Below are 27624 nucleotides of genomic sequence, written 5' to 3'. Positions count from 1 at the left end.
ATTTTGGTGAAGATACGGATCCGGATCCGGCTACTAGAATTTTTAAAGTGATTCTTCACCATTGGGAGATAGGGCCAAAAACAATACTTAGCAGGATATCTCAAACAGTTATGGACGGAGTTGGACAAAACTTGGTGGACATGTTGGGTGTGTGACAAGGACGAATCGATTCAATTTTGGTGAAGACCTGAATATGGATTTGGATATGAGAATTATTTAATTTTTCCAGTTTTTCTTCACCATTGAGAGATCGGGTGAAAAGCGATATACATATATCATATTTTTAAAAGTTGTGGACGAGTTATGACTAAACTTTGGAAATGAGTTGGCTCGGTGACAAGACCAAGCCTGTAAGATTTTGGTTCAGGTCGGAATCCAGATTCGACCTATCAGTGGGATACAAAACATAAACTGTTCAGCCTGGCAGAGGTATGCGCGCTACCGAGTGCCGTTCTAGTTACCCTCGCCTGATAAGAAGGTATTGATTGCATTTGAGTTTGTTTGTTTGTCTGTTTGTCTATCTATCTATTTGTCCGCACAGAATAAATATGATTTTCTCTGCAACCATTGGTCCGATTGACAGGAAATTTTCACCATAGGTGCAACTCCACCTGTATAATTTTTTTATGATAATTGTGACGTCATAGTGGTTCGGCCGCCATTTTGGAAAGACGTTGCACCTCCATATATCTCTGAAAGTGCAGAATGGAAAAAATGGAGACATGGCTCATTTTAAAGAACTCTCCATGGGGAATAAAATATGTTAATGATGATGTCATAGGTGCCTCCATTATGACGTCATAATTCGACAAGTACAAAACTTCATCTGATCAAGATGAAATTTCTTGAACATAATCTAGAAATCAATTAGTGGAGAAAAAAAAAACGATGGCGTCATTGGTCACGTGGTTCGGCCGTCATATTTGTTTTATCACAAAAGCCTTAAAAATCACTGAAAATACATCCTGGCGATGGTTTGCAATCTCTGATTGCTCTTTCTTGTTATATATGTTTTTTTATTATCCTTTTCTGCTAATGCACACTACAGTTTTTCACCGGAATACGCACATAGTTTTATTCATCAGGTTATAGTCGCGCTAATCACACAAGGTGCACCACTAATATGTATGTGTTTTCACCTTCACGTTGAAAACACCTTGAAGTACCCTAAGCCTCAGGATCCTTTGGTCAGGAAGAGCAGTGCATGGTTGGGTTGAGAAGGAATCTTGGAGTATTAGTGGTTGATTGCATCAAAGCTATAACCCCTGTTTTGATTGAATGTGTTAGAACAGCCAACAAGTGCATTTCAAACATGGCCGGAAACTTCACCAGTATTTGGTTCCATGGCTCAAAAAATTGGTTCCATGGCTCAAAAGTTACATTTTCACCTCATTATTATTCGTTTTGCTCCTTTATCATCCTTTTGCAACAGGGTTTGTGGTTTAAATGTAATCAGCCATTAATCGTCAGAGTTTGGCATGGCGCTCACAGGGTTTATCCTTGCTCTGTCCTCTAACTGCTGAGTATTAAACGAGGAAGCAGCACGTACCATTTTTAGTTTTTGATATGACTCGGCCATGGACGGAAGTGAACTGCCGATCTCCTGGACTCACAGCAGACGTTCCAATCACAATGTCACTTGGCCTGATTCTTTTTGTAGAAAGTTAACTTTTGTCACAAATTATTCACTTGTCTATGAAGTGGTATATGGCACAGTGTGTTGTTTACACTTGTACATTTTTGATTTGATATGGTACAAATTGTTTGTTATATATGACTGTCATGTTTCTTGAGATGATATGTTTATGGTAAAAGTAAAGTAGATTAAAAGCGGACATGTTCTAATGTTGTAGTTGGACTGCAATTTGTGTAGAAAGATGGTCATCGTTCCAGAGATGTCCGGTTACTTCCGGATAGAGAATCGTCTTAGCAAATCTGAGCAGTTTGTCAAGTGAGGAACTTGCATGAATGTTTTTTCCTGGGGATACAGGAGGAGGAGGAGAACAGACAGTAAAAGGTTGCTTTACGTCCCATGCCGTGTCGGAGTTTTGTGTTACACCTTTGACTCTGGAATAAACTCATGTTTAGAGTTCACACACCTTCCGGTTTTGGAATTGATAGAGTTGGGAATCCTAGGGTTTTGTGTTAATTTGAAATAGGTTATTTATCAAGTACTATGGTATGTTTCTCATATATTCAGGAATGGAACTTGTTGGGTTGGTATGTTTCTCATGTGTTCAGGAATGGAACTTGTTGGGTTGGTATGTTTCTCATATGTTCAGGAATGGAACTTGTTGGGTTGGTATTTTTTTTTTTTTTTTTTTTTTTTGTATACAAGATCGAGGCTCGTGAAAGAGCGAACATTAATCACACAGAAAGACAAACCGACACATAAAACATATAACATAGGGAGCGGTAGACAAGATGGGGAGAGAGGGGGAAGGACACAAACACAACATTTGAGAGCAGGGACCGAGAGACATGGAGACATCGAGAGATCTGAGAGAGGGCGAGGGCTTTGGGGGGGGGGGGGGCGTGGGAAGGGGGCAGTGGGAGAGGTATAAAACATATGGACACTGCCAGGACTTCCAGGAAAGAAGTTGGAATTTCAAACAAGGTGGATCTGGGGTGAATTAGCGGGGGTAGAAAAGATCAAGGTTTTGGATGGGGGAAGATAAGAGATGGTGGTGAACAGCTGTTTTAAAGACCTGGAGGGAGGAGTGGGATTGAAGGGAGTGAGGGAGTTTGTTCCAGAGGCGGGAGAAAAGAGGAATGAAAGAGTGAAGGTGAGCGGAGAGCCGAGATTTCAGCAGTTTAACCATCAGAGGGTTGCTGGCAGATCTTGTGCGACCTGTAGGAATATTTGGGGGACAGAGCACAGAGAGAGCTGGGGGTGCAAGGCCGGAGAGGAGTCGGTAGAAGACAGAAAGACCACCTACCTGCCTGCGGTGAGTGAGTGAAAGGCCCTCAGAGATAGCTTCATCGCGGGAGATTCCAATAATTCTGAAAGCTTTGGTTTCAACAGCGTGAAGCCGAGCTAGGTGTGAGGCAGGAGCACCGGCCCATAGGGGAGAACAGTATTCCATTGAGCTGCGGATGAAAGCCTTGTATGTGGTGAGGAGCTCAGGTGTGCCGAGGAAGGACTTCGCACGACGGAGGATGCCCAGTCGGCGACTGGCTTTGGAGGCCAGCTTGGAAATGTGGTTTTCCCAAGAAAGATCATGGCAGATAGTGAGACCCAAAATCTTGAGCGACAGAACTTCTTGGAGAGGATTGTTGAGAAAGTAGATGGGAGGGTTGTCCAGTCGATCTTTTCGGAGAGACATAGTAAGAGTGTGAGATTTGTCAGGATTGAAAGACATGTTCCACTTGTTTGACCAGTCTGTGATTTTGTCCAGGTCTTCAGAGAGTGAGGAGGCAGCAGACTGCCGATCTGAGGGAAGAGGAATGGAGTGGCAGAGAGTGGAGTCATCAGCAAAGAGATAGAGAGGATTTTCGAGAGAGTCAGAGAGATCATTGATGAAGACCAGAAAAAGCACGGGGCCCAGAACACTGCCTTGGGGAACTCCAGCCTGAACAGGAAGAGGAGATGAGAGAAACCCATTCAGGGCCACACGTTGACGACGACTAGAGAGGAAGTCCGCCAGCCATGCGTGGAGATTTCCATGGATACCAAAGGAGGAGAGTTTGGTGAGCAGAGCGGGGTGCCAGACCGTGTCGAAGGCACGTGATATGTCGAGGGAGACAGCTCTAATTTCCTGTTTGGCATTGAGGACCTCCATCCATTGTTGAGACAGCAGAAGCAGCATGTCCAGAGTAGAGTGACCTGGTCTGAAACCAAATTGATGATCAGAGATCAAGCCATTGGAGAAGAGGAAAGATTTCATATCAGAAGCAATGATGGATTCCATGACTTTGCTGATAATTGGGAGAAGGCTGATTGGTCTGTAGTTGCTAGGATCTGTTTTTGCACCTTTTTTGTGCAAAGCGGTGATGTTGGCTGATTTCCAAGCAGATGGCAGTTGACCTTGAGCAAAAGAGAGGGTGAAGAGAACAGAGAGAGGGTGAGATAGAGCAGCAGAGCAGGATTTTAGGACCCGTGGGCTGATGCCGTCGGGTCCAGTTGCAGAATCAGAGTCGAGGGTTGACAGAAACTTTTCCACCTTGTCAGGAGGAAAGGACACGGAGTCCAGGAGCAGCAGGGTACGACTGGGTATGGTGGGTACAGAGAGGGATGGGTTTGGGACACAAGATTTAGAGGCAAACACAGAGTTGAGGCATTCAGCTTTTTCACGTGCGGAGTCAGCTGTGTAGCCGTTTGAGGTAAGGGAGGGGATGGAGGGGGAACAAACACCAGAAACGGATTTGACCAGACGCCACCAGGATTTGGAAGAGGGAGACAGATAAGAGAGTTCGGTCTTGAGAACGGAGAGATATTGTTTCCTGGCTCTCCTGAGGGTGGACACACACTTGTTTCGGGCTTTGTGAAAGGAAATGAGATTTCCTTCCGTTGGATTTGCTTTCCAGGAGACGAAGGCAAGTTGTTTCTGGGCAACAGCCTCACCACAAGATTCCGTGTACCATTGACGGGAGGAAGGGTATGACAACTGAAGACGAGATGGGATAAATCTGTGCATGAGAGAGAGCAATTTACTTTGGAAGAATTCCCAGGATGAGTTGATGTCAGAGGTGGTAGAGATGGGAGACCAGTCCAGATGATTGATGGCTGCTTGAAGACCGTGCCAGTTGGCCTGAGTGAAATGCCAGACTCGTCGACGCTGAGCAGGCTCCCTGAGGATGGTCAGAGAGATGTCCACTTTAACAAGGACATGATCAGATGATCCGATCGGAGCAGAAGAAGAGCAGCAGACATTTTCAGGGAAGTTAGTCATAACCAAGTCCAGAAGAGAAGATGTTCCGTTGACTGAGATCCGGGTCGGGAAATTGACAGATTGTGTCAGTCCCAGTGAGTCGCAGAAGTCCTTTGCTGAGGAGCCATGGCTGGTGAGAGAGGTACCCACACCCAGCCAACTGGCATGATGACAGTTGAAATCACCACATATGAGGAAGAGAGAGTTGGGATGAGTAGATAGAAGTTGGTCCATATCATCAGACAGCGAGATGTAGATGGAGTCATCACTGTTTGGTGGACGGTACAACACACATATGAACAAGAGGTGGGAGCGAAGGGGAAGCCGTAGCCAGAGGTATTCCTGGGGGTGAGGTGGAGAGAGTGCAGTGCAGGGCGAGTGAGGAAGAGAGTTTTTGATAAAGATAGCAACCCCGCCTCCAGGACGAGGCTCAGGTCTATCATACTGGAGGAGGGAGTAGCCCGGGAGAGATACTATGGAATCAGAGACATCATAAAGGAGGAAAGTTTCTGTTAAGCAGATCACGTCTGGTTTGACAGAAGCAACCTGTATGGAGAGATCAGTTAAGTTTGAACGAAGGCCCCGGATGTTTGAGGTCCATACCGTTAATGAAGAGGAAGGGGGAGCATCAGATACAGAACAGGGGGGAGGAGGGGTAGGGTAAGATGTGGAAGAGGTGGAAGAGGTAGGGAGATCTGTTGAAGGTGTGTCAGAGATTTCAGAATAGCTCGGAGAAAGGGAAGGATGGGGCGGACAAAAGGTTTGATGGTGATTGGGTGAGCCACAATGAGGTGTTATTTGAGGAGGGGGAAGAGCGAGGCAGAAGGTTGGGCGAGATGGAGGTGAGAGTTTGAAGGGGGAAGAAGCGGGGAGGACGCTTTGAGGAGGGGGAGTGAGCGGGGGGAAATTGAGAAGCAATGAGGGTGGGGAGATTTGAAGGGGAGGGGTGAGGGGGGAGTTTGGGAGGGAAGGGACAAGGGGAGGGATTTGAAAGGGATGGGATATGGGGGAGATTTGGAGGGGAGGGGTGAGGCAGGAGTCTAGGAGGGGAGGGGCGAGGGGGCGTCTTGGCAGGGAGGGGTGAGGGAGTAGTTTAGGAGGGAGGGGGCAAGGGGGGAGATTTGAAAGGGATGGGTGATGGGGATGATTTGGAGGGGAGGGGTGATGGGGAAGATTTGGAGGGGAGGGGTTATGGGGAAGATTTGGAGGGGAGGGGTGAGATTGGATTTTTGAAAGTGTACGATTTATGGGAAACGAACATTTATTGCAAAATGAGTTTCTTGTGACCTTCGAGTTAAAAATACGTTTAAGGACGCTGGATGGAGGATGGAGTGCAGGAGAGTTTAGGGAATGTAGAACAAAGGCACTATAGGAGATGGATATTTTTTTTGGGGATGAATTGATTTGGTGAGCAAGTCGAAAGCAGCCTTTTAAAGAAGAAGAAGAAAAAGGTGTTTTAAATATGACGGAATACATAACTTGAGGGGAAAGTGTAAACATTGAAGGTTAATGAGTGAAAACTATCTGGGGAAATGGGGGAGAAACACGTGGTCGAAGAACGAACGAACGAATAAGAATGAATAAACGAATGAGAACAGAGAAGGAAATGTTTCATATGACGCATATGTTTCTCATATGTACAGGAATGGAACTTGTTGGGTTGGTATGTTTCTCATATGTACAGGAATGGAACTTGTTGGGTTGGTATGTTTCTCATATGTACAGGAATGGAACTTGTTGGGTTGGTATGTTTCTCATATGTACAGGAATGGAACTTGTTGGGTTGGTATGTTTCTCATATGTACAGGAATGGAACTTGTTGGGTTGGTATGTTTCTCATATGTACAGGAATGGAACTTGTTGGGTTGGTATGTTTCTCATATGTACAGGAATGGAACTTGTTGGGTTGGTATGTTTCTCATATGTTCAGGAATGGAACTTGTTGGGTTGGTATGTTTCTCATATGTACAGGAATGGAACTTGTTGGGTTGGTATGTTTCTCATATGTTCAGGAATGGAACTTGTTGGTATGTTTCTCATATGTACAGGAATGGAACTTGTTGGGTTGGTATGTTTCTCATATGTACAGGAATGGAACTTGTTGGGTTGGTATGTTTCTCATATGTTCAGGAATGGAACTGTCATGCATGGAGAGTTTTGTTCATTGCAGAATAAATTTATTTTAAACAAAAAACAAAAACAAAGTAGAAATTCATAGAACACCTTACCCCATGCAGTCTTAAAGTAAGTGATTCAATTAAAATATAACAGTGATTTAAAGGTCTTTTAAAGGATTTAAAGTTTAGCCCCGATAATGCAGTCTTATGCAACACCTTATATGACATGTCCAAGTACTGCAAAACTGGAGATTTTTGGAAGCAATAAGAAGGCGATTTGTGTTCTCCAGTGTTCAACTATATAAATAAATTGAAATAAAATAATGATTGTAACGGTCATATGAAAAACAAATTCCAGAAGTTTACCACCATTGACGCAGTGGCTATTACACCGCCTTATCTAACATGTTACATTAGTTATTCGTGCCTGTTGTTTGTGTCCTTTATAAATCCATGAAAATAGTACGTTTCCTGTTTGGAATGATTTTCAATTGTGTTTCACTGCCAGGCAGACAGACAGAATTAAAGAATTATCTCTCTCGTCTTTGCACATGCTCGATCAGGACAAATTCAGAGCCAAAGTACTGATAAACTACAGGTTCATTTTCTGGTTCATGTTCTAATTATTGTTCAAAATTTAACATTCTATTTAAATAAAGTTTATTCCTTGGTCATAAACTGACGTTTGTAGCGGATGGACAGACGGACAGACAGAAGCTCACTAATTGCTTAACTCCGCTTTTCCACATGTGCAGGGTAAAAATAAACCTGCAATGCAGTTTTGCCATTGATATTTATAGGTAATTTCCAATTTTTTAAAAATATGTTAGGGCTAAATGATTCTTGGAAAGACAATTACAAGTGCTTTAGCGCAAGTTCTGCTAGTCGGAAAGTAAATAAATGAAATCCGCAACAGTGTATGGAGCGACACTCAATATGAAAGAGTAACACAGCATGACAAAGGAAGTTGTTGTTGGTTTTTTTTTTTTTTTTTGATGAATACCCAGAATTTCGTTTTAAGACTGAAAGCTACATTTTCAACTCAGAGAGTCAAGACCTGCTTTTTAAAATTTATTATATTGGAGTGCACTGCCTTCAACTACATACAGCCGGCCATGCGAGTCAGTAACTTGTTACCTTGTCAAGGTATTTCAATGAAACGTACATTTTAACAAAATTTTGAAAGTAGCAAAGAAACGTTGACAAAACCTCACATGTAAATATATGTTGAGTCAGAATAAAGGGGTTTTATTGTTTGATAAGAATTTCTGTCAAAAGCTGGCAGTGTAATATAATTTCCCTGTCACTTGTCAAACACCTGGATAGTTGCCAAGGTTCTCCATTGTTGGCTGGCAGGTGAGTGGGTTTTTTTTTCTCATTGCTCAGGAACAACTTGCGTCGTTGCTCCTGTGTGAAAGAGGTTGTTGGCAGGAAGCCGAAACGTCTGGCCTGGTTCTGCGGGTGGATATAATTTCTCCATTGTCTTGGCTACTGGGACAAGTATTGTGGTGCAAATTGGAATCATCATATTTACATAACTTGCTATAGTCTGTGACCATGAGCTTCTCGGATTTTCATGCTTTTTCATGTATACTCTGATATGGTACTGGAATCACTGACAGGAAGCAACACAGTAAAGAAAGTGCACAAACTATATTGATGAATTTAGGACCTACACAAATAACTGTACTTGCTGCAACAAGATACAAACTACAGTACTCAACTGAAAGTGAATTAAAAATTGTAGTTTGCGAAAGGAAATTGCGTCCATTTGTAACAGGGAACAGATGAGGATTTTCTCGATCTCATCCAAGATTGCTTTTGAAACCAGTTTGTAGTTATAGAGTCCAGGAGGGGCAAATGCAGTGTTGGACATACTTTTAAGTAATGATCCAAATATAGTGGAGGCAGAGGAGGTAGCGGAGCATTTCGGGATAAGTGACCATAACATAGTGTGTCCTAAGATTCGGTCCCCTTGTTTTTATACCTCTCCCCCCCCCCCCCCCTCCCCTTCCCACGCCTCCTGCCCCCAAGCCCTCTCCCTCCCACACTTCTCCCTGCTCTCAAATGTTGTGGTTGTGTGCTTCCCCTTCTCTCCCCATCTTGTCTTCCGCTCCCTCTTTTTGTATATTTTGTTTGTCTGGTTGATTTGTTTGTGAAATAAATGTTAGCTCTTTCACGAGCCTCGATTCAGTATACAAAAAAAAAAAAGAAAAAAAAAAAAAGAAGATTTTGTGAAGAGCTAGAATTTGGGATAGTAGAGTAAGGCTATTGGATTTCAGGAAGTCAAACTTTGAGAGTTTGAGAAGAGAGTTGGATGCTCTTGATTAGGACGTGTCAAAAGAAGGGCAATCGGCATCAGAGAAATGGCCCACTTCCAAGGAACAAATCTGCAATTTACCGTGTAAGTACAGTATATCCCAGTGAGGTGTAAAGCCAGAGGTGGAAAGAGACAAGGGTAGTTGAGCAAAGAGGTAAGGAGTGCTATTAAGAATAAGCAACTTGGCATTTATCAGGTAAAAAGTACCATGCTTGGAGCCAGACTTGTATAAATATAGGTGTAAATGGAAAAGAAAATAACTTGGCAAGCCAAAAGAGAATATGACAATGATATGGGCAAAATTGAACATAATAACGAGGTATTCTTTAAACACGTAAGGGGTAAAGAATAGGTTAAGACAAGCGTGGGCTTATTGAGCACAGGACGATCCTACTATACTAAATAGGGCAATTATCTGGATGCGTGCACTAGTATGTGTGTGTAGGTCTGAAAATCATAGAAATAAACAGGGCTGGGCCGAACTCCACTAAATTTTGCATACGTGCTGGTCGTACCCAGGGTCGGGCCATTTTTGCGGCCTGCACACATGCACAGTACAAGTGGTTTACTGAATTACTGACCCCTGCTGCAGACAGGGGGAATTATTTGCCACGGCCACAAAATATATTTGCCCCACCTCCCCCACTATTCCCCCACACTCACCTCCCCACCGAAGGGAGCGGGTGCTTCTAGTTGTCCAAACGTAACAACTTTCGGATTGGTTGGAATAGAGGGAATGAACCAGAATCAAGTAGAGGATTGTAGCGAGGGAATCCTCTGAGATAAATTCAGTATTACAGCAGGTATCAAATGTGCCCATCAAGATGCGCAAAAGGCGAGAGATCCCACCACATTCTCATGGAAAACTCTTTCCTACCGGCTCAACGTGGAAATCATGAAAGGATCAAAAACAGTTCGAAAGGGAGAGTGTTTCTTCATCGTTGATGACCTGTCATAGACCAACCTAGAGGAAAAGCAGAAAATGGGCCAATAAAGTATAAGGACTATACAATGCAGGGACAGAACTTCTCACTGGAAATTGGAGGAGAAGCGGAGGGCAACCTCATATATATTTTAAAAAACTGTAATTATGGGTATGAAGAGTGACCATTTGTTTTTCTTCTCCCTATCTCTCTTCTCATTCCCCCTGGAGCTCGGCCATGTGACTCAAACATTCTTATCATACAATTTCCATTCCTAATTTGAAGAATACGATTTATTTTCCAATGTTTGTTTACCAAATGGGCCTGATCTTTTTCTTTTTGTCAACTTAAAGCGACAAAAATGCTTCAGCTGTGATTTTTTTCTTCTTCTTCTGTTAACAACTGTAAAATATTGTTGCGGTTTTGGGAAACCACTAAAAACTAATGGCAACCACCATACAGGTCCCTTAGAATAGTTATTTCATAGCAGACCAATATCTTAGGCCCTTCCCCTTATTTCTGGTTAGTATGTCTTTATGCGTTGGGGAAAGGGAAAGACAGGTCCTCCTCTCATAAGGGATATGCACCAATCAGGGCCTGAATCCCTTTGGGGGAGCTTGTGGGGCAGAGTAACGGGCTCAACCAATTGGGAGCCAGGACACCTCCAAGATCCCCCTACCCTCGGGGAGGGTGAACAAAGGGATTTTTCAAAACATTGATTTGCTCTTTGGCCACTCTCTCTCGGCCCACTCAGCACGTGGACATTTTGCTCTTGGCTGGTCTCCCTCTCATCTCGCAGGCCTCTACACCTGAATTATTCGAGTCTGGGCCGGTCTCTTGTGCACTCGCCACATGCCTGCAAGATTGCTCCACTCTGGGCCTGTCTCTTGTGCACTCGCCATGTGCCTGCAAGATTGCTACACTCTGGGCCTGTCTCTTGTGCACTCGCCACGTGCCTGCAAGATTGCTCCACTCTGGGCCTGTCTCTTGTGCACTCGCCACGTGCCTGCAAGATTGCTACACTCTGGGCCTGTCTCTTGTGCACTCGCCACGTGCTTGCAAGATTGCTACACTCTGGGCCTGTCTCTTCTGCACTCGCCACATGCCTGCAAGATTGCTCCACTCTGGGCCTGTCTCTTGTGCACTCGCCACGTGCCTGCAAGATTGCTACACTCTGGACCTGTCTCTTGTGCACTCGCCATGTGCCTGCAAGATTGCTACACTCTGGACCTGTCTCTTTGTCGACTCTGGGCCTGTCTCTCTGCTGGGTTCACTGAGCACGTGTGCTCCTCTCTTGGCCTAGGTTACTCTGTCGTGCTGACGATCGACATCACTCTGCCATGCTGACGATCGACATCACTCTGCCGTGCTGACGATCGACCTTCACCTGCCTGTCCATGCTGGGATCGCCATTACCTGTTCGTGCTACTCGGTGGCGACACCGGTATGGGGCGCGTCGGGAGGAGAGGCATCCGGAGCATCGTAGCCTTTGTGCTAGCAGGTTTCCAACGTTTGTTTGTTCCCCTCCCTCGTGAAAGTTGCTGGGCCCATGTAGTGTTTGTTTGTTGTAATCGTAATAAGGCTTAGAATAAGCTAAATTTCTGCCTTTTGTCCCTTTTTCTTTGCTATCGATGAGTTTCATTGTAAATACACTCAGACCCCGCTTTACGCTGATTCTGCGTTCCTCGGAGTAGGGGTGCTATGTAAATCAGAACTATGCGGAGTTGTTATAACATTACTTAAATGGACATGCATGGCTGATAAAAAAAAATTCAACCCGAGATATATGATATACTAGCTGAATGGACCCGGCGTTGCCCGGGTTCTTTTTGAATGAATTTAATATTCTGTACATAGGTCTGACGCGAGCCCAGTATCAGTTAGTGCTAAACGATTCCTTGTTCTTTCTTCTGTCGGGCCCAGCGAGAGATAATTTTGAAAGCATGTGTTGCAATCAGTCAGATATTCCTATTAAGTGCATAAGTTGTACTTCAAGAGAATTTTGAAGGAAGAAGAAGATTTATTGCGAAATGGGCCCAGCCCAGCCGAGGCGACCTCGACCGGCCTCGCCACCTAGCCTATAACCTTCCCGGGGCCCGTCCCAACATTTTTTGTTTCAGAGGTTTCCTCCTATCTTTCACCGTTCAGGAGATTAGCGTGTGCAGACAAACAAACAAAAACTTTCTTTTATATATATAGATAGAAGATAGATAGATAGATTATTTTATGTGTACAGTAATTCGTGGGAGTAACAAACACACAATCATGTACAATAATAAACCTTAATGAACAATGTCTAGTATCATTAATAAGTAATTACCTGTACATCAGTGGAGCAGCAACACATCGCAGCAGCAGCGGAGGGAAGCGGGTGGAGGTTACATCTTCGAGGAGGGACCAGGCTGTGGGTCCTCCTCTAAATTTGGCTTCTTCTTGAAGTCGTCGTCGAGAGTTGACTGCCTTTTCTTAAGTTTCCTCTCATGAAGCAGTTCTCGGTAGCAGGAAATTATGTTGAGAACACCTCTATTTGCCTTATTGCTTCACTCCCAGTCAGGGACATTATCGATGAACTGGTCCATGATTTGTGTGATCGTCGTGATGCTAGTGCTGAGGAATTCTGTGGTGAGGTTTTTTGCTGGTGTATCCTCTTCTCCATCCGTGTCCTCAGATTCACTCAGGATGCGTTGCTCTGCCAATTCTCGGAGCTCTTCGTTACTAAGGCTCTCACCATGAGACTGCAGTAACTCTTCAACATCGCCATCATTAACATCCTCTAATCCCGCTTCATTGGCCATTCAATGATGTTTTGGATGACTGGTTCCGCCTGAAATCCGAGGAAGTCGTTGCATGCTTCCGGCCATAGCTTCTTCCACACTCCGTTCCTGCAGTTTGAAGTTACTTCATCCCAGGCTGCTCTGATATGGTCTACAGCTTTCATGACGTTGTAGTTTTTCCAAAATTGCCTGATGGATTGTTTGTCTTGACAATCTGTTTCCTCTACGAGTTGGTTGAATGTGCGACGAAGGTAGTAGGCTTTAAAATTCAATATTACTCCTTGATCCATTGGTTGGAGTAATGAAGTGGTGTTGGGTGGAAGGTAAACCACTTCTACAGGAATGCAGGTCCGAAGGGTGTCAGGATTCTCAGGGTGGCCTGGGGCATCATCAAGCACCAGCAATACTTTAGGTTCATGGTCATGCTCCTCACAATACCGCTTCACTGCTGGACAAAAATGTGAAACAAACCAATTTTGGAAAATATCAATCGTCACCCAGGCTTTCTCGTTTGATTTCCAAATCACTGGTAGACTTGACTTTAAAATGCCTTTCATTGCTCGTGGTGTTTCAGAGCGATACACAAGCATAGGCTTGAACTTAAAGTCACCTTTAGCATTGCCTCCTAGCAAGAGAGTTAACCGGTCCTTTGCAGCCTTGAACCCAGATGCATGTTTCTCTTCTCGGGAGATGAAAGTACGAGAAGGCATTTTTTTCCCCCAAAATAGGCCCGTTTCATCCACATTGAAGACAAGCTCAGGAGGGTAATCGTCCTTTTCGATTATGGCTTTCAGTGTTGCAGGAAAATCCTGGGCTGCCTTGCTGTCTGCACGAGCCACTTCACCAGAGATACGTATGCTATGGAGGTTACTGCACCGTTGAAATCTATCAAACCAACCCCTGCTGGCTGTGAATGTTACCGATGTATCATCTTTTTCTTCTTGAATATGATTGAAGATGCTTCTTGCCTTTTCCATTATTATCAGCTGGCTTAGGGACATGTTTCGTTGTGTTTGGTCATCCACCCATATATTAAGTCTATTTTCCAATTTTTCAAGCAAATGGCTCCTTGAACGAGTCACCTTCATTGATGATAACTTTGAGGTCGTCGTTGCAGAAGCTTTTATCTTGTCTGCATTTTTTATAATTGTTCTGATCGTCGATGTAGCCAAGTTCAAAGAGGCGCGGACATCAACCTGACGCTCACCAGCTTCCAAACGCCATATCATTTGCAATTTCACAAACATGCTCATGCTTTTCCAAGACATCTTAGATGCACTACCCTCATTGGAAGTTGCAGGCTGTTTTCCAGACATTATGGGTGAAAAAAATGGAAAAAAATTGGCGAGGGAGCAAGAACGTATACACACGTTGTGGAGGCAGGGCGGGAACTAATACGTGATTGGCTGCGAGTGGCTCAGAGCGTATGTGAAGTGCTCTCATTGGCTGATTGAATGTTTACTGTAATGGCGGCCGCTCTGGTTTAGAATGAATTTTTGTCATAAAAAAAAAAATTTCAATAAGAAAACTGAATATTATTTAAAAACCGCGTTATAACGAATCAGCGATATACAGGGTAGCGTTATGCGGGGTCTGAGTGTATCTGTAATAAATCAAATTGTTAAATGTTTCCCTTTCTTTCTGTCTGTGAATGTGTCTTTTCTTCCATTGGTCCGCAATTGCTCGCACCCACGTTAACAATCAGCCATAACGGAATTAGCATTACCCCGGCAGTTACCAACAGTTTTGCTTGGCCATCTAAATTTGGTACGCCGGACGGGTACATATGGTACGTTCCCCGATTGAGATCGTCGCGTGGTACAGGTAAGCTATTGCGTGGCGGACCAATTGGCGTCGTAGTTGCTGGTTCACAACCTGCCGAGTTTCGAAGTTATTCGAGCATGGCATCCGCAGGTCCGGTAAGTTCGGGAGGGAACGGAGGTTAACCCCCTTGTAGTAAACCTGAACACCGGACCGTAACCTTTTTAGTGTTCAGGAGCGGGATTCATGTCCGAGCACCATAACAATATAATCGGTTACATTATCATTTTAATAGAACTTTTGCTCTAAAATCGCTGTGAATGTGACTTGATTATAATCATTTTGTTCAAAATTAGTTGCAATGCAACGTCTCTTTTCCTTGACAGACACTAAAATATTCAACTAAGAATCGTAAGTGTATTATTATAAAGTGAAAATATTGGCAACTGGAAATTAGAAACTATAACTGTAAAATCCATCATTACTCTAATAGCAGAGATTTAATAATTTTTTATGTGTAGAGGTTGAGCTTCTGTAGCTTTTTTTTGTTTGTTTTTTTTGTTTGGTATACAGAATCGAGGCTCATGTAAGAGCTAACACATTGAACATGAAAACATGCACAGACATATAAAACATACAACAAAGGGAGCGGGAGACAAGAGGGGGAGAGAGGGAAGCACACAAGCACAACAACAGTAGAGAACAAGGACGTCGGTAGATCTGTGGAAGTGGGAGGGTTGGGGAGGAGGGGCCGGTACACGGTATATAGCAAATGAACACGACTGGGAATTTCACTACTAGGAATGTCAGGAAAGAAGTTGGGGATTGAAACAGGTGGATTTGGGGTCTTTTAACGGGGGTAGAAAAGATCAAGGTTTTGGATGGGGGAAGATAAGAGATGGTGGTGAACAGCTGTTTTTAAGACCTGGAGTGAGGAGAGGGATTGAAGAGAGTGTGGAAGTTTGTTCCAGAAGCGGGAAAAAAGAGGAATGAAAGTGTGAAGGTGAGCAGAATCTTGGTTTTGGCAGTTTCGCTTTAAGAGGGTTGCTGGCAGATCTTGTGCATCCTGCAGGAATATTTGGGGGACAGAGCACAGAAAGAGCTGGGGGAGCAAGGCCGGAGAGGAGTCGGTAGAAGACAGAAAGACCACCTACCTGCTTTCAGTGAGAGAGAGAAAGGCCCTCAGAATCAGCTTCTTCACGGGAGATCCCAATGATTCTGAATGCTTTGGTTTCAACCACGTGAAGCAGAGCTAGGTGTGGACTTCGTTATATCTTGTATAAATAGTCTATGTTTTTACATGTTTTTGTGCCTCTTGTTTCTTACTTTTATTTGGGAATCTGCAGCAATGTGGTGTATTATGCTTACACTAAGACTCGCCAATAGTGTATATTAATGTAGTATTGGATATTATGTTTTGTATTGTTTTACACACATGTCGTGTGTATTTAACCTGCATGCAAAGGTTAAGCAATCGGTTCACTCTGTATGTCTGTCGACAGATGTCAATCTTTGATGGAGGAGCTACTTGATTTCAATTGAATTTTGTATTTTGAACTCTGTGGAACACCAATCGGTACATCAATTGGAACACGAACCTGCAGTTTCACAGCACTTTGCCTCTAAATTTGACAAATTGTACAAAACCTCGTCCTGATTGTGCATGCGGACGGAGGAATAAGGTGTTTGTTTTAGTCTGTCTGCCTGCCTGTCTGGCAGTCAAATAAAACTGGTAATAATTCCAAACGGGAAACTTTATCTTTTTCGGGATGTCTTGAAGGACACAAATAACAGACACGAACTACAACAGCACTCGGTAGAGAGCATACCTCCGCCCGGCTGAACAGTTTACGTTTTGTATCCCACTGATGGGTCAGATCTGGAATTAATTCTCAGAATCAGCTTCATCTGGAATTAATTCATCTTCATCTGGATTAACATCTTCATCTGGATCTGGAATTGATTCTCAGAATCTGGAACTGATGGGTCACATGGACCAAAATTGAATTGGCTTGTTCTTGTTACTTACCCTACTCATACTACTTACCTACCTACTACTTACCCTACATGCACCACGTTTTGTCATAAATCATCCACAACTTTTTGAAATACCATGCTACATATCGTGTTTGGCCCTATTACTCAATGGTGAAGAATTACTTTTCAATTTTTTTAAATTCTCTCATCTGGATCCGGATTCCCATCTTCACCAAAATCTAATCATTTCATCCGTGTCACACACCCAACCTCTCCACCAAATTTCTTCCGAATCTGTGCACACCTTTTTGAGATATCCTGTTCACAAACGAACAGACAGAGGTGAAAACATAATCTCTTTCCACCTTCATTGGCGGAGGTAATAACTTTTAACATGTTAAATAAGTTGGTTTGAAAGACGGTGCATCAATGGCGGTAAACTTCCGAAAGAAGTTTGTTTTGTGTTTCTTTCTACAACCTTTAAAGCTTTTACTTTTTTTCAATTGAATTATGTACTTGAACATTTGAGAAAACAATTCGCCTTCTTGGCACTTCCAATATGCTCCAGTTTTGCAATACTCGGACAAAATGTTATACTATTGTACGCCATCTCGCCCAATCGAATGTGCCGCTCACTTTTTCAGCATTGGGGAATGTCGTCATTCAGACAACATTGCGGCTCTTGGAAATATATATCGTGCTCGGAAAACAAAGTAAGGGTTGAATAGACCCATCCCATGTCCTTTTCCTCAAGACTGCATGGAGTATGTTGTTCCATGAACGCCCTGGATGATAAATGCCGTTGATGAATATTCCCCCTTTTGCTCAATCGATAATGCTAAGTTTCATCCTATTGAAATGCAACATAATGTTTGTTGACGATGTCCCCGATATAAATTCACGCCTATTTGAAAATAATATTATAGAAACTGTTGATTTGAATGCTGATGAATTCGAGTACAATTTTAATGAAAATGACCATACTGATTTGCCAAATATAATGAAAATCAATTAGTCCTACATTTTAATATCATAAGTGTACACAAACTTTTTGAGCTATTGGATGTATGTCTTGAAAAGTTTCATTCAAATTGCTCCATAATAAGCTTAACTGAAATCTGGTTTTCTGATACTCCCCATTCAGTGGATTCACTCTCTTCACTATAAACTGGTTGTAAGTAAAAGAGGAGATACGAAAGGAGGTGGGAGAGCGATGATTGTTACGCAATATTTTGAATATCAAATAAGACGTGAATTTAATATTATGAATGATGTGCTGGAAACTGTATTTATAGAGATAATCATTGCTGGTAAAAAAAAAAAAAAGTATTATAATTGGAGTTGTATATAGGCCACTACATTCAAATTACAATCAGTTATTCATTGAAAAACAAAATCTAACATCAATTCCCACACTAATTAACATGTTGTGTTTCTTAATGGCCGATTTTAATGCCAATGCTATTCAAAATTATAACACTGTTATTATAAAATGATTTTTAGATACCTTACTCTCATTACCTTTGCCAGGTGTGAGGGGATGGGTGTGTGATTAGGACGAAATTATTCGATTTTGGTGAAGATCTGGTCTGGTTACGATAATTATTTAAGTGATTCTTCACCATGAAGATATAGGGTCAAAAATGATAAATAGTACGATATGTCAACAAGTTATAGACAGATTCGGACTAAACTTGGTGGACATATTGGGTGTATGACAAGGAAGAAATTTGGAATTACCAATTTGGTAATTTTGATTCCAATTTGGTGAAAATCCGAATCCGGACCAGATCCTATAATTTTTAAAAGTGATTCTTCACCATTGAGTAATTGGGCTAAAACGGATATATATCACGATATGTTCAAAAGTTATGGACGGATTTGGCCGAAACTTGGTGGACAGGTTGGGTGTGTGAGAACAACGAATCTTTTCGATTTTGGTGAAGATCCGGATCCGGATACGAGAACATTTTAATTTTTTGCGTGATTCTTCATAATTGAGTGATGGGGGCAAAAACGATATATAGCATGGTATTTCAAAAAGTCGTTGACGAATTATGACAACTTGGTGGGTGAGTTGGTTCAGTGACGAGAACAAGCGGATTATATTTTGGTTCAGGTCCGGATCCAGATCCGACCTATCGGTGGGATACAAAACATAAACAGTTCAACCTGGCTCTACCAAGGTATGTGCTCTACAGCATGCCATTCTAGTTCTCATTGAGGCCGCTTGTTAATAAACCAACTAGGTTTACAAATAACTTCTCAACTTTAATTGACAATATTTTTTCAAATGTTCAACCATCTCCAAAAGCTGGGATTATTCTCTCTGACATCTCCGACCATTTCGCAGTTTTTGCCGGAGCTTCAATATTGATCAGCCAGTCTTCTCATTTACATGCAAATAGGTATACGTGAGAAAACTTAACTAGATCTAAAAACAAACTCAGACAAACTAGTGAGGCCCTGAGTGAAGAAGATGTTTATAAGTGTTAGGAGAAATTTATGGATATATTTATGTTACTTGATGTAACAAAACAAACAAAACATCCCAAACAAAGAATGTATTATATATCCCAAATATATCCCAAACAAAACATCGCAAACAAACATCCCAAACAAAAAGTAATATTCAAGTTGTTAAAAATATACCAAGGAAGCCTTGGGTTACAAAATTACTTTTGAAACAATTGATTGACAGAATAATTTTATATTAAAATGAGAATTAGAATAATTGATAAAATTAGAATAATTGATTAGAATATTAGAATAAATTGATAGAGTAATTGAATAATTAGAATTTGAATTATAAATTGATAGAGTATTGAAATTAATTTATTAAATAAAATTCTTAATGTTAATAAATTTAAAATAAATAAATAAAAGTAAATTAAAATAAATAAAATTAAACTAAAATACAATTTATTAATTTATTTACATTTAAATTAAATTAATTTAAAAAAATTAATTGAAATTCAACATTAGAATAATTGATAGAATAATAATTGAATTGAATTGATAGAATAATTGGTATTACAAATATAAATCCAAGCCAACAGAGGCGCCTCAACTTAGATTATACTGACTATAAAAACACTCTTGCAAACTCTTTTTGAGCGGACTAAGAAAAATACACTACAAAAATACAAAAATACAAAAATAATACAAAAATACAAAATAAGAAAAATACAAATACAAAAATATTCCAAACAAGAACGGCACTCGGCAAAGCGCATACCTCGGCCAGGTTGAACACTTTATGTTTTGTGTCCCACTGATAGGCCAGATCTGGATCCGGACCTGAATCAATCAATCATATGATTCTACATGCTGTCCTGTCTTCTTGCAACCATTGAAATTGGTTTAAAATACCTTTAGTCAGTGTAATACACTGTTTATTCTACCAGGTCAGCACCAGGGGTATTGCCCCTATATTTATAACATTCAAAGCAAGGCCTATTGTGGACCAGACCTCACACACTTGAAAGTAACTATTAATGTGCCTGGAATGACTTGCATAAGGAATCTTTTTTCATAAAGATAGACAGATTTTTCTCTGCAGTTAATTTTTTCATTCTACTAGTTAAATTTTTCTACTATACTCATAATTATTTAATGGTCCCAATTATTCCCAACTTATTGTGGGGTTGGCTGGGTGAACGGTTCTGATTTAATCTTTTCATGAACTGGCTGGTCAGCCCTGACGTTCGACCCTGACGTTCGACCCTGACGTTCGACCTTGACATTCTAATCTGACGTTCGACTTTGCCATTCTAATCTGGCATTCGACCCTGACGTTCGACCTTGACATTAATCTGACGTTCGACTTTGCCATTGTAATCTGGCATTCGACCCTGACGATCGACTCTGACCATCGACCTTGACATTTTAATCTGACGTTCGACCCTGAAATTCGACCCTCACGTTCGACCCTGACATTCAAATCTGACATTCGACCTTGATGTTCGACCCTAACATACAACCCTGACGTTCGAACCTGATGTTCAACTTTTACGTTTGAATCTTATGTTCGAACCTGACTTCAACCCTGATGTTTGAATCTGATGTTCGACCCTGACGTTCGACCCTGACGTTCGACCCTGACGTTCGACCCTGACGTTCGACCCTGACGTTATATGTGAGTTTGGCAGGAATTTGTCATTTGCTCAGCGTTCCGGAGATAACTCGACTAGTCTTTGCAAAAGACATCATTGTGATCTTTAACGTCTACTAACGACCAGTACTGGCAGACAGGTTCTCCAGCTTAACGTCCAAGTGATGGATCCCCTGCCTGCAAACCACCAGATTGACAGTTTATAGTTGGGTCGAGCTTCAAACCCAGGCTAGTCACCTAAGAGGCGAGTGCAGGAACCTCATGGCTCGACTATCCTGCCTGCCCTGAGGCCCTTAACTCTGCGACATTATTACTCAAACCTCTTTTCCCATTTTCTGTTTTTGAAGGACTTTTCACTCAATGCAACTTTTGTAATTGCCAAAAGAAAGTTAAAGGCCAGGAGCTGAACCTTACATCAGGATACTGAGATGCAACATGAAAATACACATTGGACAGCCGGCTTATTGCAAATAAACAAAGTTGATCAATAAAAACTGTCCTCCAGATAATTCATTAATTTCTGTCGCCTGAGGTTTTACATGACATTGACAAGAGGATGTATTTGGTGCCACAACGCCATCAACAAGAACAAAATAAATGAAAAATATTTACACTGCACAATTGAGATGAATGAATAATTTAAATCTCTTAGAATTTCATGAGAATAACCTTTGTTTTCAACTACCGTTATTTACTTATTTTAAATCAGCAAATGATCAGTTGTTGTTTCATATGCAGCCTGTGGCTGCTGGTTGCATCATTTTTCTGGAAGCGTGGTTGTGCCGCTGATGGAGTGCCCTAATTACCAGTGAGCTGGTACTGCATTTGCCGACCTTGGAAGGATGACGGGCTGAGTCAACCCCCCGGCGTTAATTCAACGATTGACTGGGATTCTGAACCCGGGATACTCGAATCTCAAGCCAGCTCCCTAACCATTAAGCCAACACCAGGCCAGCAAATGATCAGTAATCCAATACTGATTGTACTGATGAAGCTTATTCTGAGGGCCTTTCTTTCTCTCACCGCAGGCAGGTAGGTGGTCTTTTTGTCTTCTACCGACTCCTCTCCGGCCTAGCTCCTCCAGCTTTGTCTGTGCTCTGTCCCCCAAATATTCCTACAGGTCGCACAAGATCTGCCTGCAACCGTCTTATGGTGAAACTGCCAAAATCAAGACTCTCTGCTCACCTTCACTCTTTCATTCCTCTTTTCTCCCGCCTCTCGAACAAACTCCCTCACTCTCTTCAATCCCACTCCTCCCTCCAGGTCTTTAATACAGCTGTTCACCACCATCTCTTATCTTCCCCCATCCAAAACCATGATCTTTTCTACCCTCATTCATCAACCCCCAATCCACCATTTTCAAATTCGGACTTCTTTCCTGAAATTCCTAGTAGTGTTTATTTGTTTTATACCATGTACCTCCCTCCTCACCCCCCAGCCCTCTCCCTTCCGGGGATCTACTGATGTCCCTGTTCTCCAATGTTGTTGTGCTTCCCTCTCTCCCCCTCTTGTCTCCCACTCCCTTTATTATGTGTTTTATGTGTCTCTGTATATGTTTTTGTGTTTTATGTGTTAGCTCTTACATGCGCATCGACTTTGTATGCAAAAACAAACAAACTTAAAGCTCAAAATTGTGTAACACGATTAACTTCAAACAAACAAATTATAAAATGGATATTTAACACAAACAAATTGAACAGGAGGCTTACAGGTATGAGGTGCATACTATGATCTTGTCATGTGGCTGAAGGCTCAGTTCAGACTTTTCAACCCCAACGTGAAGTCTCAGGTGAAGACCACTCTTCGGTCAGAACTTGTTCACACGACAAATTAATAGTTTGGACGGGTCACTTCCTCTTTGCTGAATGGATGTCTGTTCCTAACCACACTCAACCTTTTTTCACATTAATGCAATGCAATGACAAAATAAATAAAGTCATAACAACAGCATAAACAAATCATAGAATAATATGAATACGCATTGCGTAGAGTGAGAGCTTCGTCGACAATGGTCAGTCGATCGAGTATGCAGCTCTCGCAAACATCTGTAGGCCTAGGCCTAGCTAGGCTAGGTTGTTTGATTTTGGGCTTAGAATTAAAATTCAAATTAATTTTATTGAATGGATAGATTGGGATAGAATGCAGGACTTACCTACTGTAGGCTATATAGTCTAGACTTCTAGTCGACTGGACCAGGTACGTAGGTCCGACTGGCAGGTACGTAATGAAATCGGTGTACCTGGCTTAAATGAAGTCGGTGTAGCCAGCGGAAAACTGAAGTCGGTGTAGATGGCGGAAAACTGAAATCGGTGTACCTGGCTTAAATGAAGTCGGTGTAGCTGGCGTAAATGATGAGCGGTTTCGAATTCAAAATCCGTTCTGTACAGTACTGTATTGTAATTTATTGATTTTAATCACCAGGTGAAAATAATTTATCAGTCGCGCCAGACCAAAGCAAGATCACGTGAGCAAGATGGCAGATCATGGAAGGGACAAGATGGCGGATCATGGAAGGGACATTTGAAATGACAACATGAAATTTTGTTCCCAAGGGAATGGGGAAAAATTTGAAAATTTCTTTTAGTGAAATTTGAAATGAAAGTGAAATTTTGAGTGGATTTACATAAAATTTTGAATGGATTGACATATATATGCAATTGCCATAAAGGTTCGCTTATGAAGCTCTCTAATATGAATACGCATTGCGTAGAGTGAGAGCTTCGTCGACAATAGTCAGTCGATTGAGTACGCAGCCCTCGCAAACATCTGTAGGCCTAGGCCTAGCTAGGCTAGGTTGTTTGATTTTGGGCTTAGAATTAAATTCAAATTAATTTTATTGAATGGATAGATTGGGATAGAATGCAGGACTTACCTACTGTCGGCTATATAGTCTAGACTTCTAGTCGACTGGAGCAGGTACGTAGGTCCGACTGGCAGGTACGTACTGAAATTGGTGTACCTGGCTTAAATGAAGTCAGTGTAGCTGGCGGAAAACTGAAGCCGGTGTAGCTGGTGGAAAAAAGAAGTCGGTCTGGCTGGCATAAATGATGAGCGGTTTCGAATTCAAAATCCGTTCTGTACAGTACTGTATTGTAATTTATTGATTTTAATCACCAGGTGAAAATAATTTATGGCTCACGCCAGACCAAAACAAGATCACGTGAGCAAGATGGCGGATCATGGAAGGGACAAGATGGTGGATCATGGAAGGGACATTTCAAATGACAACATGAAATTTTGTTCCCAAGGGAATGGGGAAAAATTTGAATTTTTTTTTTGTGAAATTTGAAAAAAAAAATTTGTGAAATTTGAAATGAAAATGAAATTTTGAATGCATTTACATATACATGGAATTGGCATAAAGGTTTGCTTACGAAGCTCTAATATTTACAGGATTAAGTTACATGCAGCAAGCAATGCCATGACATAATATCTGAGTTGGCTTATTCAATATTCCCATCCGAACCTGTGGCTTAAGATGCTGACACCTCGAGGTCACATCCTGGATGGTGTGTTAATTTGTTGATATACCTTATAATTCATGTGAACCTACAATGATGTCTATCTCCTGATGCCTTTGTCCTACTTGAGATTTGCGTACAATCTTCTCTATGAGCCTCAAATATTTTTCTTCAGAAGGTCTACTCTATAATCTACTGCAACCACTGCTTTATTCCCAAGTAGTCACAACTTCTTGTGGTATAGGCTGTGGAGCGTTTTTGGCCCAAGTCTTTCACTAACCTTGAAGTGGATTCGGTCAGGAATTTGTGATTTGTCCAGGGTGCCGGCCACAAATCGCCAACTCTTCACGGAAGACACCGGGTCTTGGATGTCTGTCCAACTGGCAGATTGGTTCTTTGTATTAACGCATTGATGCAAAACATAGGGTGAGGGTTTGTAGCTGGGTCAAGATTTGAACCCACCTCAAACGTAAATGCCCGTAAGACCACGTACCACCCGTACCACCACATCTATCCCATTCCTACCAGTCCATGCACTGCCCTTGATAGCCTGATCTGATTTCCTGATGGTTCAACCATAATACAAAAGACAAATCGATGGTAAAAGTGCATTTGAGTTATTCTATGAACCTGTCTTGATAAACTGTGGAAAAGGTTTTCATCATGAGGCATCATGGATTACACGAGCTTTGTGGGATCAGGTACAATTTGAACAACTTTACGATCTACTTTACTTTTTAGAGAGCTTCGTAAGCGAACTTCTATCCTCTTGGTAAGTGTGACGTAACGCGCGTTTGGAACCGGAAACAGAATTATGACGCGGCGCATCATAATTCTGTTTCCGGGTCCAAACACGCGCGTTACGTCACGGCTTACCAAGAGGATGGCAATTGCATGTATATGTACATCCATTCAAAATTTCACTGTCATTCCCCATTCCCTTGGGAACATTTTGACATTTGAAAATTTGGAAATTTTGAAATGACAATTCCCTTGGGAACATGAAATTTCATGTCGTTATTTCAAATGTCCCTTCCATGATCCGCCATCTTGTCCCTTCCATGATCCGCCATCTTGCTCACGTGATCTTGCTTTGGTCTGGCGCGACCGATAAATTATTTTCACCTGGTGATTAAAATCAATAAATTACAATACAGTGCTGCACATAACGGATTTTGAATTCGAAACCGCTCATCATTTACGCCAGCTACACCGACTTCTTTTTTCCACCAGGTACACCGTCTTCAGTTTTCCGCCAGCTACACCGACTTCAGTTTTCCGCCTGCTACACCGACTTCAGTTTTCCGCTTCGTAAGAAAACCTCTACGGCAATTGCATGTATATGTAAATCCATTCAAAATTTCACTGTCATTCCCCATTCCCTTGGGAACACAATTTCATGTCATTTCAAATGTCCCTTCGATGATCCGCCATCTTGCTCACGTGATCTCGCTTTGCTGGCCGATCTCTCAAGCGTCAAACGAAGTCCACATGAAGAACGTGACGTATTTCCGTTTTATTTTTCTACTTCCGGCCTTCTTCAAATTAAGGCTTAATATCCGTTACGCAATGACGGGAAACAATCCCGAATATACTTTAACTACCTTCAGAGTCGACACCAGCACGTAGCTCACATCTCTCAACTAAACAATATAAAAAAGCGATCCTTATTTTGCGAGGGCTGCGTACTCAATCGACTGCCCATTGTCGACGAAGCTCTCACTATACGTCATGCGTATTTTCATATTAGAACTTACTTTACTTTACTTACTGCTTACTTCTTGATGACATGCAGAGTTTACACCACCTGTCTTAAATGTACTTTAGTCTAACACCTGCTGTATTAGACGAGCCTTTCTGCGCGGAGGCAAGTTTACCTGTCCCAATGATGTGCATGCGTATGTCAAATTGCCTCACATGAACCTTTCTGTGCACCCATGCGTACGTGTGTGCTGTGCGGTGTCAGTACGCGCGTAACTATGTGCGAATGTATTTTTACAGGTACTTGGAGGTGGAGAGCAGTGGGACGAAGGCCGAGGTTAGAGTTCAATTCCAGAGCGCCAATCGGTCCCTAAGCCAGACCTTTTCTTACCAGATGGCTGACGGAACTGCACACAGACTGGCGCTTACCCTGGGGCCTCGACAAATCGTCATGCATGTTGATTGTAACAGGTGAGGTTGAAATAAGTCACAAGCACCGAGAGAAATTCGGCAACATATGAGCAACACCGCCTCGGGAAACTACGCTTTTTGCAAACTCATTGCCTGACGACTGTTATTTTCTGTTTCCCATTTTGTGTGGGTGTTGGCTTTGGGCTGGCTGCCATTTTATGGTGTCGTGGTGCGCATAATCCAAACTTCTCAGAGAGTTCACAAAGTCTTGAAGTTTGAACAAATTGAATAACAACAAGATCGTTATGTACAGTTCCTGCTAACAGGATAGCTGTGAGGTATTCAGCTCTGAGCTATCTAGCCTGGGTGAAAATGTCGACCCAGCTACAAGTTGTCACCCTGGTGCTTCACATTCAGGGCGAGTCGGCACTGGATGGACGATAACCCGAAAGGACCCGTCCGCCAGCGCTGGTTGTCGCTCCACATTAAAGATCTCACGGTTTATTTCATGAAAAACAAGCATTCTGAGTATTGCGCTGCAATACATGTCCCCTGCCGGCAGTCTGTCGTCCGGAAAACTGTTGGGGAAATTACCAACGTTCAAAGTGCCATAACTTTGTCAAAAATGATCAAAACGTCATGAAGTTCGAACTTGACCTGTAACTTATCATGAGGAAACCATGTGCCAAGTTTGAAATCATTAGCATTAAGAGTTTAGAAAAAAAAAGTCCGGAAAACTGTTCTTTGCGTGACGGACAGACAGACTGACAGACGGAGGGACGGAGTGCAAACCTATAGTCCTCTCCGGTACACCGGTATGGGACTAATAAAGAGAGGAAAGAGTAAAATGAAGCACATGACAAGAGAATAAAGATAACAAGCATTCTGAGTATTGCGCTGCAATACATGTCCCCTACCAGCAGTCTGTTGTCCGGAAAACTGTTGGGGAAATTACCAAAGTTCAAAGTGCCATAACTTTGTCAAAAATGATCGAAACGTCGTGAAGTTCATGACCTGTAACTTATCATGAAGAAACCATGTGCCAAGTTTGAAATCATTAGCATTAAGAGTTTAGAAAAAAAAGTCTGGAAAACTGTTCTTTGCGTGACGGACTGACTGACTGACAGACTGACAGACGGAGGGACGGAGTGCAATCCTATAGTCCCCTCCGGTGTACACCGGTAGGGGACTAAT

General features: G+C 42.2%; 1 protein-coding gene across 1 annotated transcript in view; it reads left to right on the top strand.

Moving 5' to 3' along the window:
- Positions 1 to 27624, top strand: part of NELL1 (neural EGFL like 1) — a 486584-nt gene that overhangs the window by 91427 nt on the left and 367533 nt on the right. The window contains exon 4 of the mRNA XM_068124016.2: positions 26320 to 26490. Coding sequence (XP_067980117.2) covers positions 26320 to 26490 — 171 coding nt within the window. The remainder of the gene's footprint in view (positions 1 to 26319; positions 26491 to 27624) is intronic.

The sequence above is a fragment of the Myxine glutinosa genome, chromosome 8 (genome assembly GCF_964187855.1).
Source record: "Myxine glutinosa chromosome 8, kmMyxGlut1.1, whole genome shotgun sequence".
In the NCBI taxonomy this organism is placed as follows: Eukaryota; Metazoa; Chordata; class Myxini; order Myxiniformes; family Myxinidae; genus Myxine; species Myxine glutinosa.
This window is presented reverse-complemented; position numbering and strand designations above follow the sequence as displayed.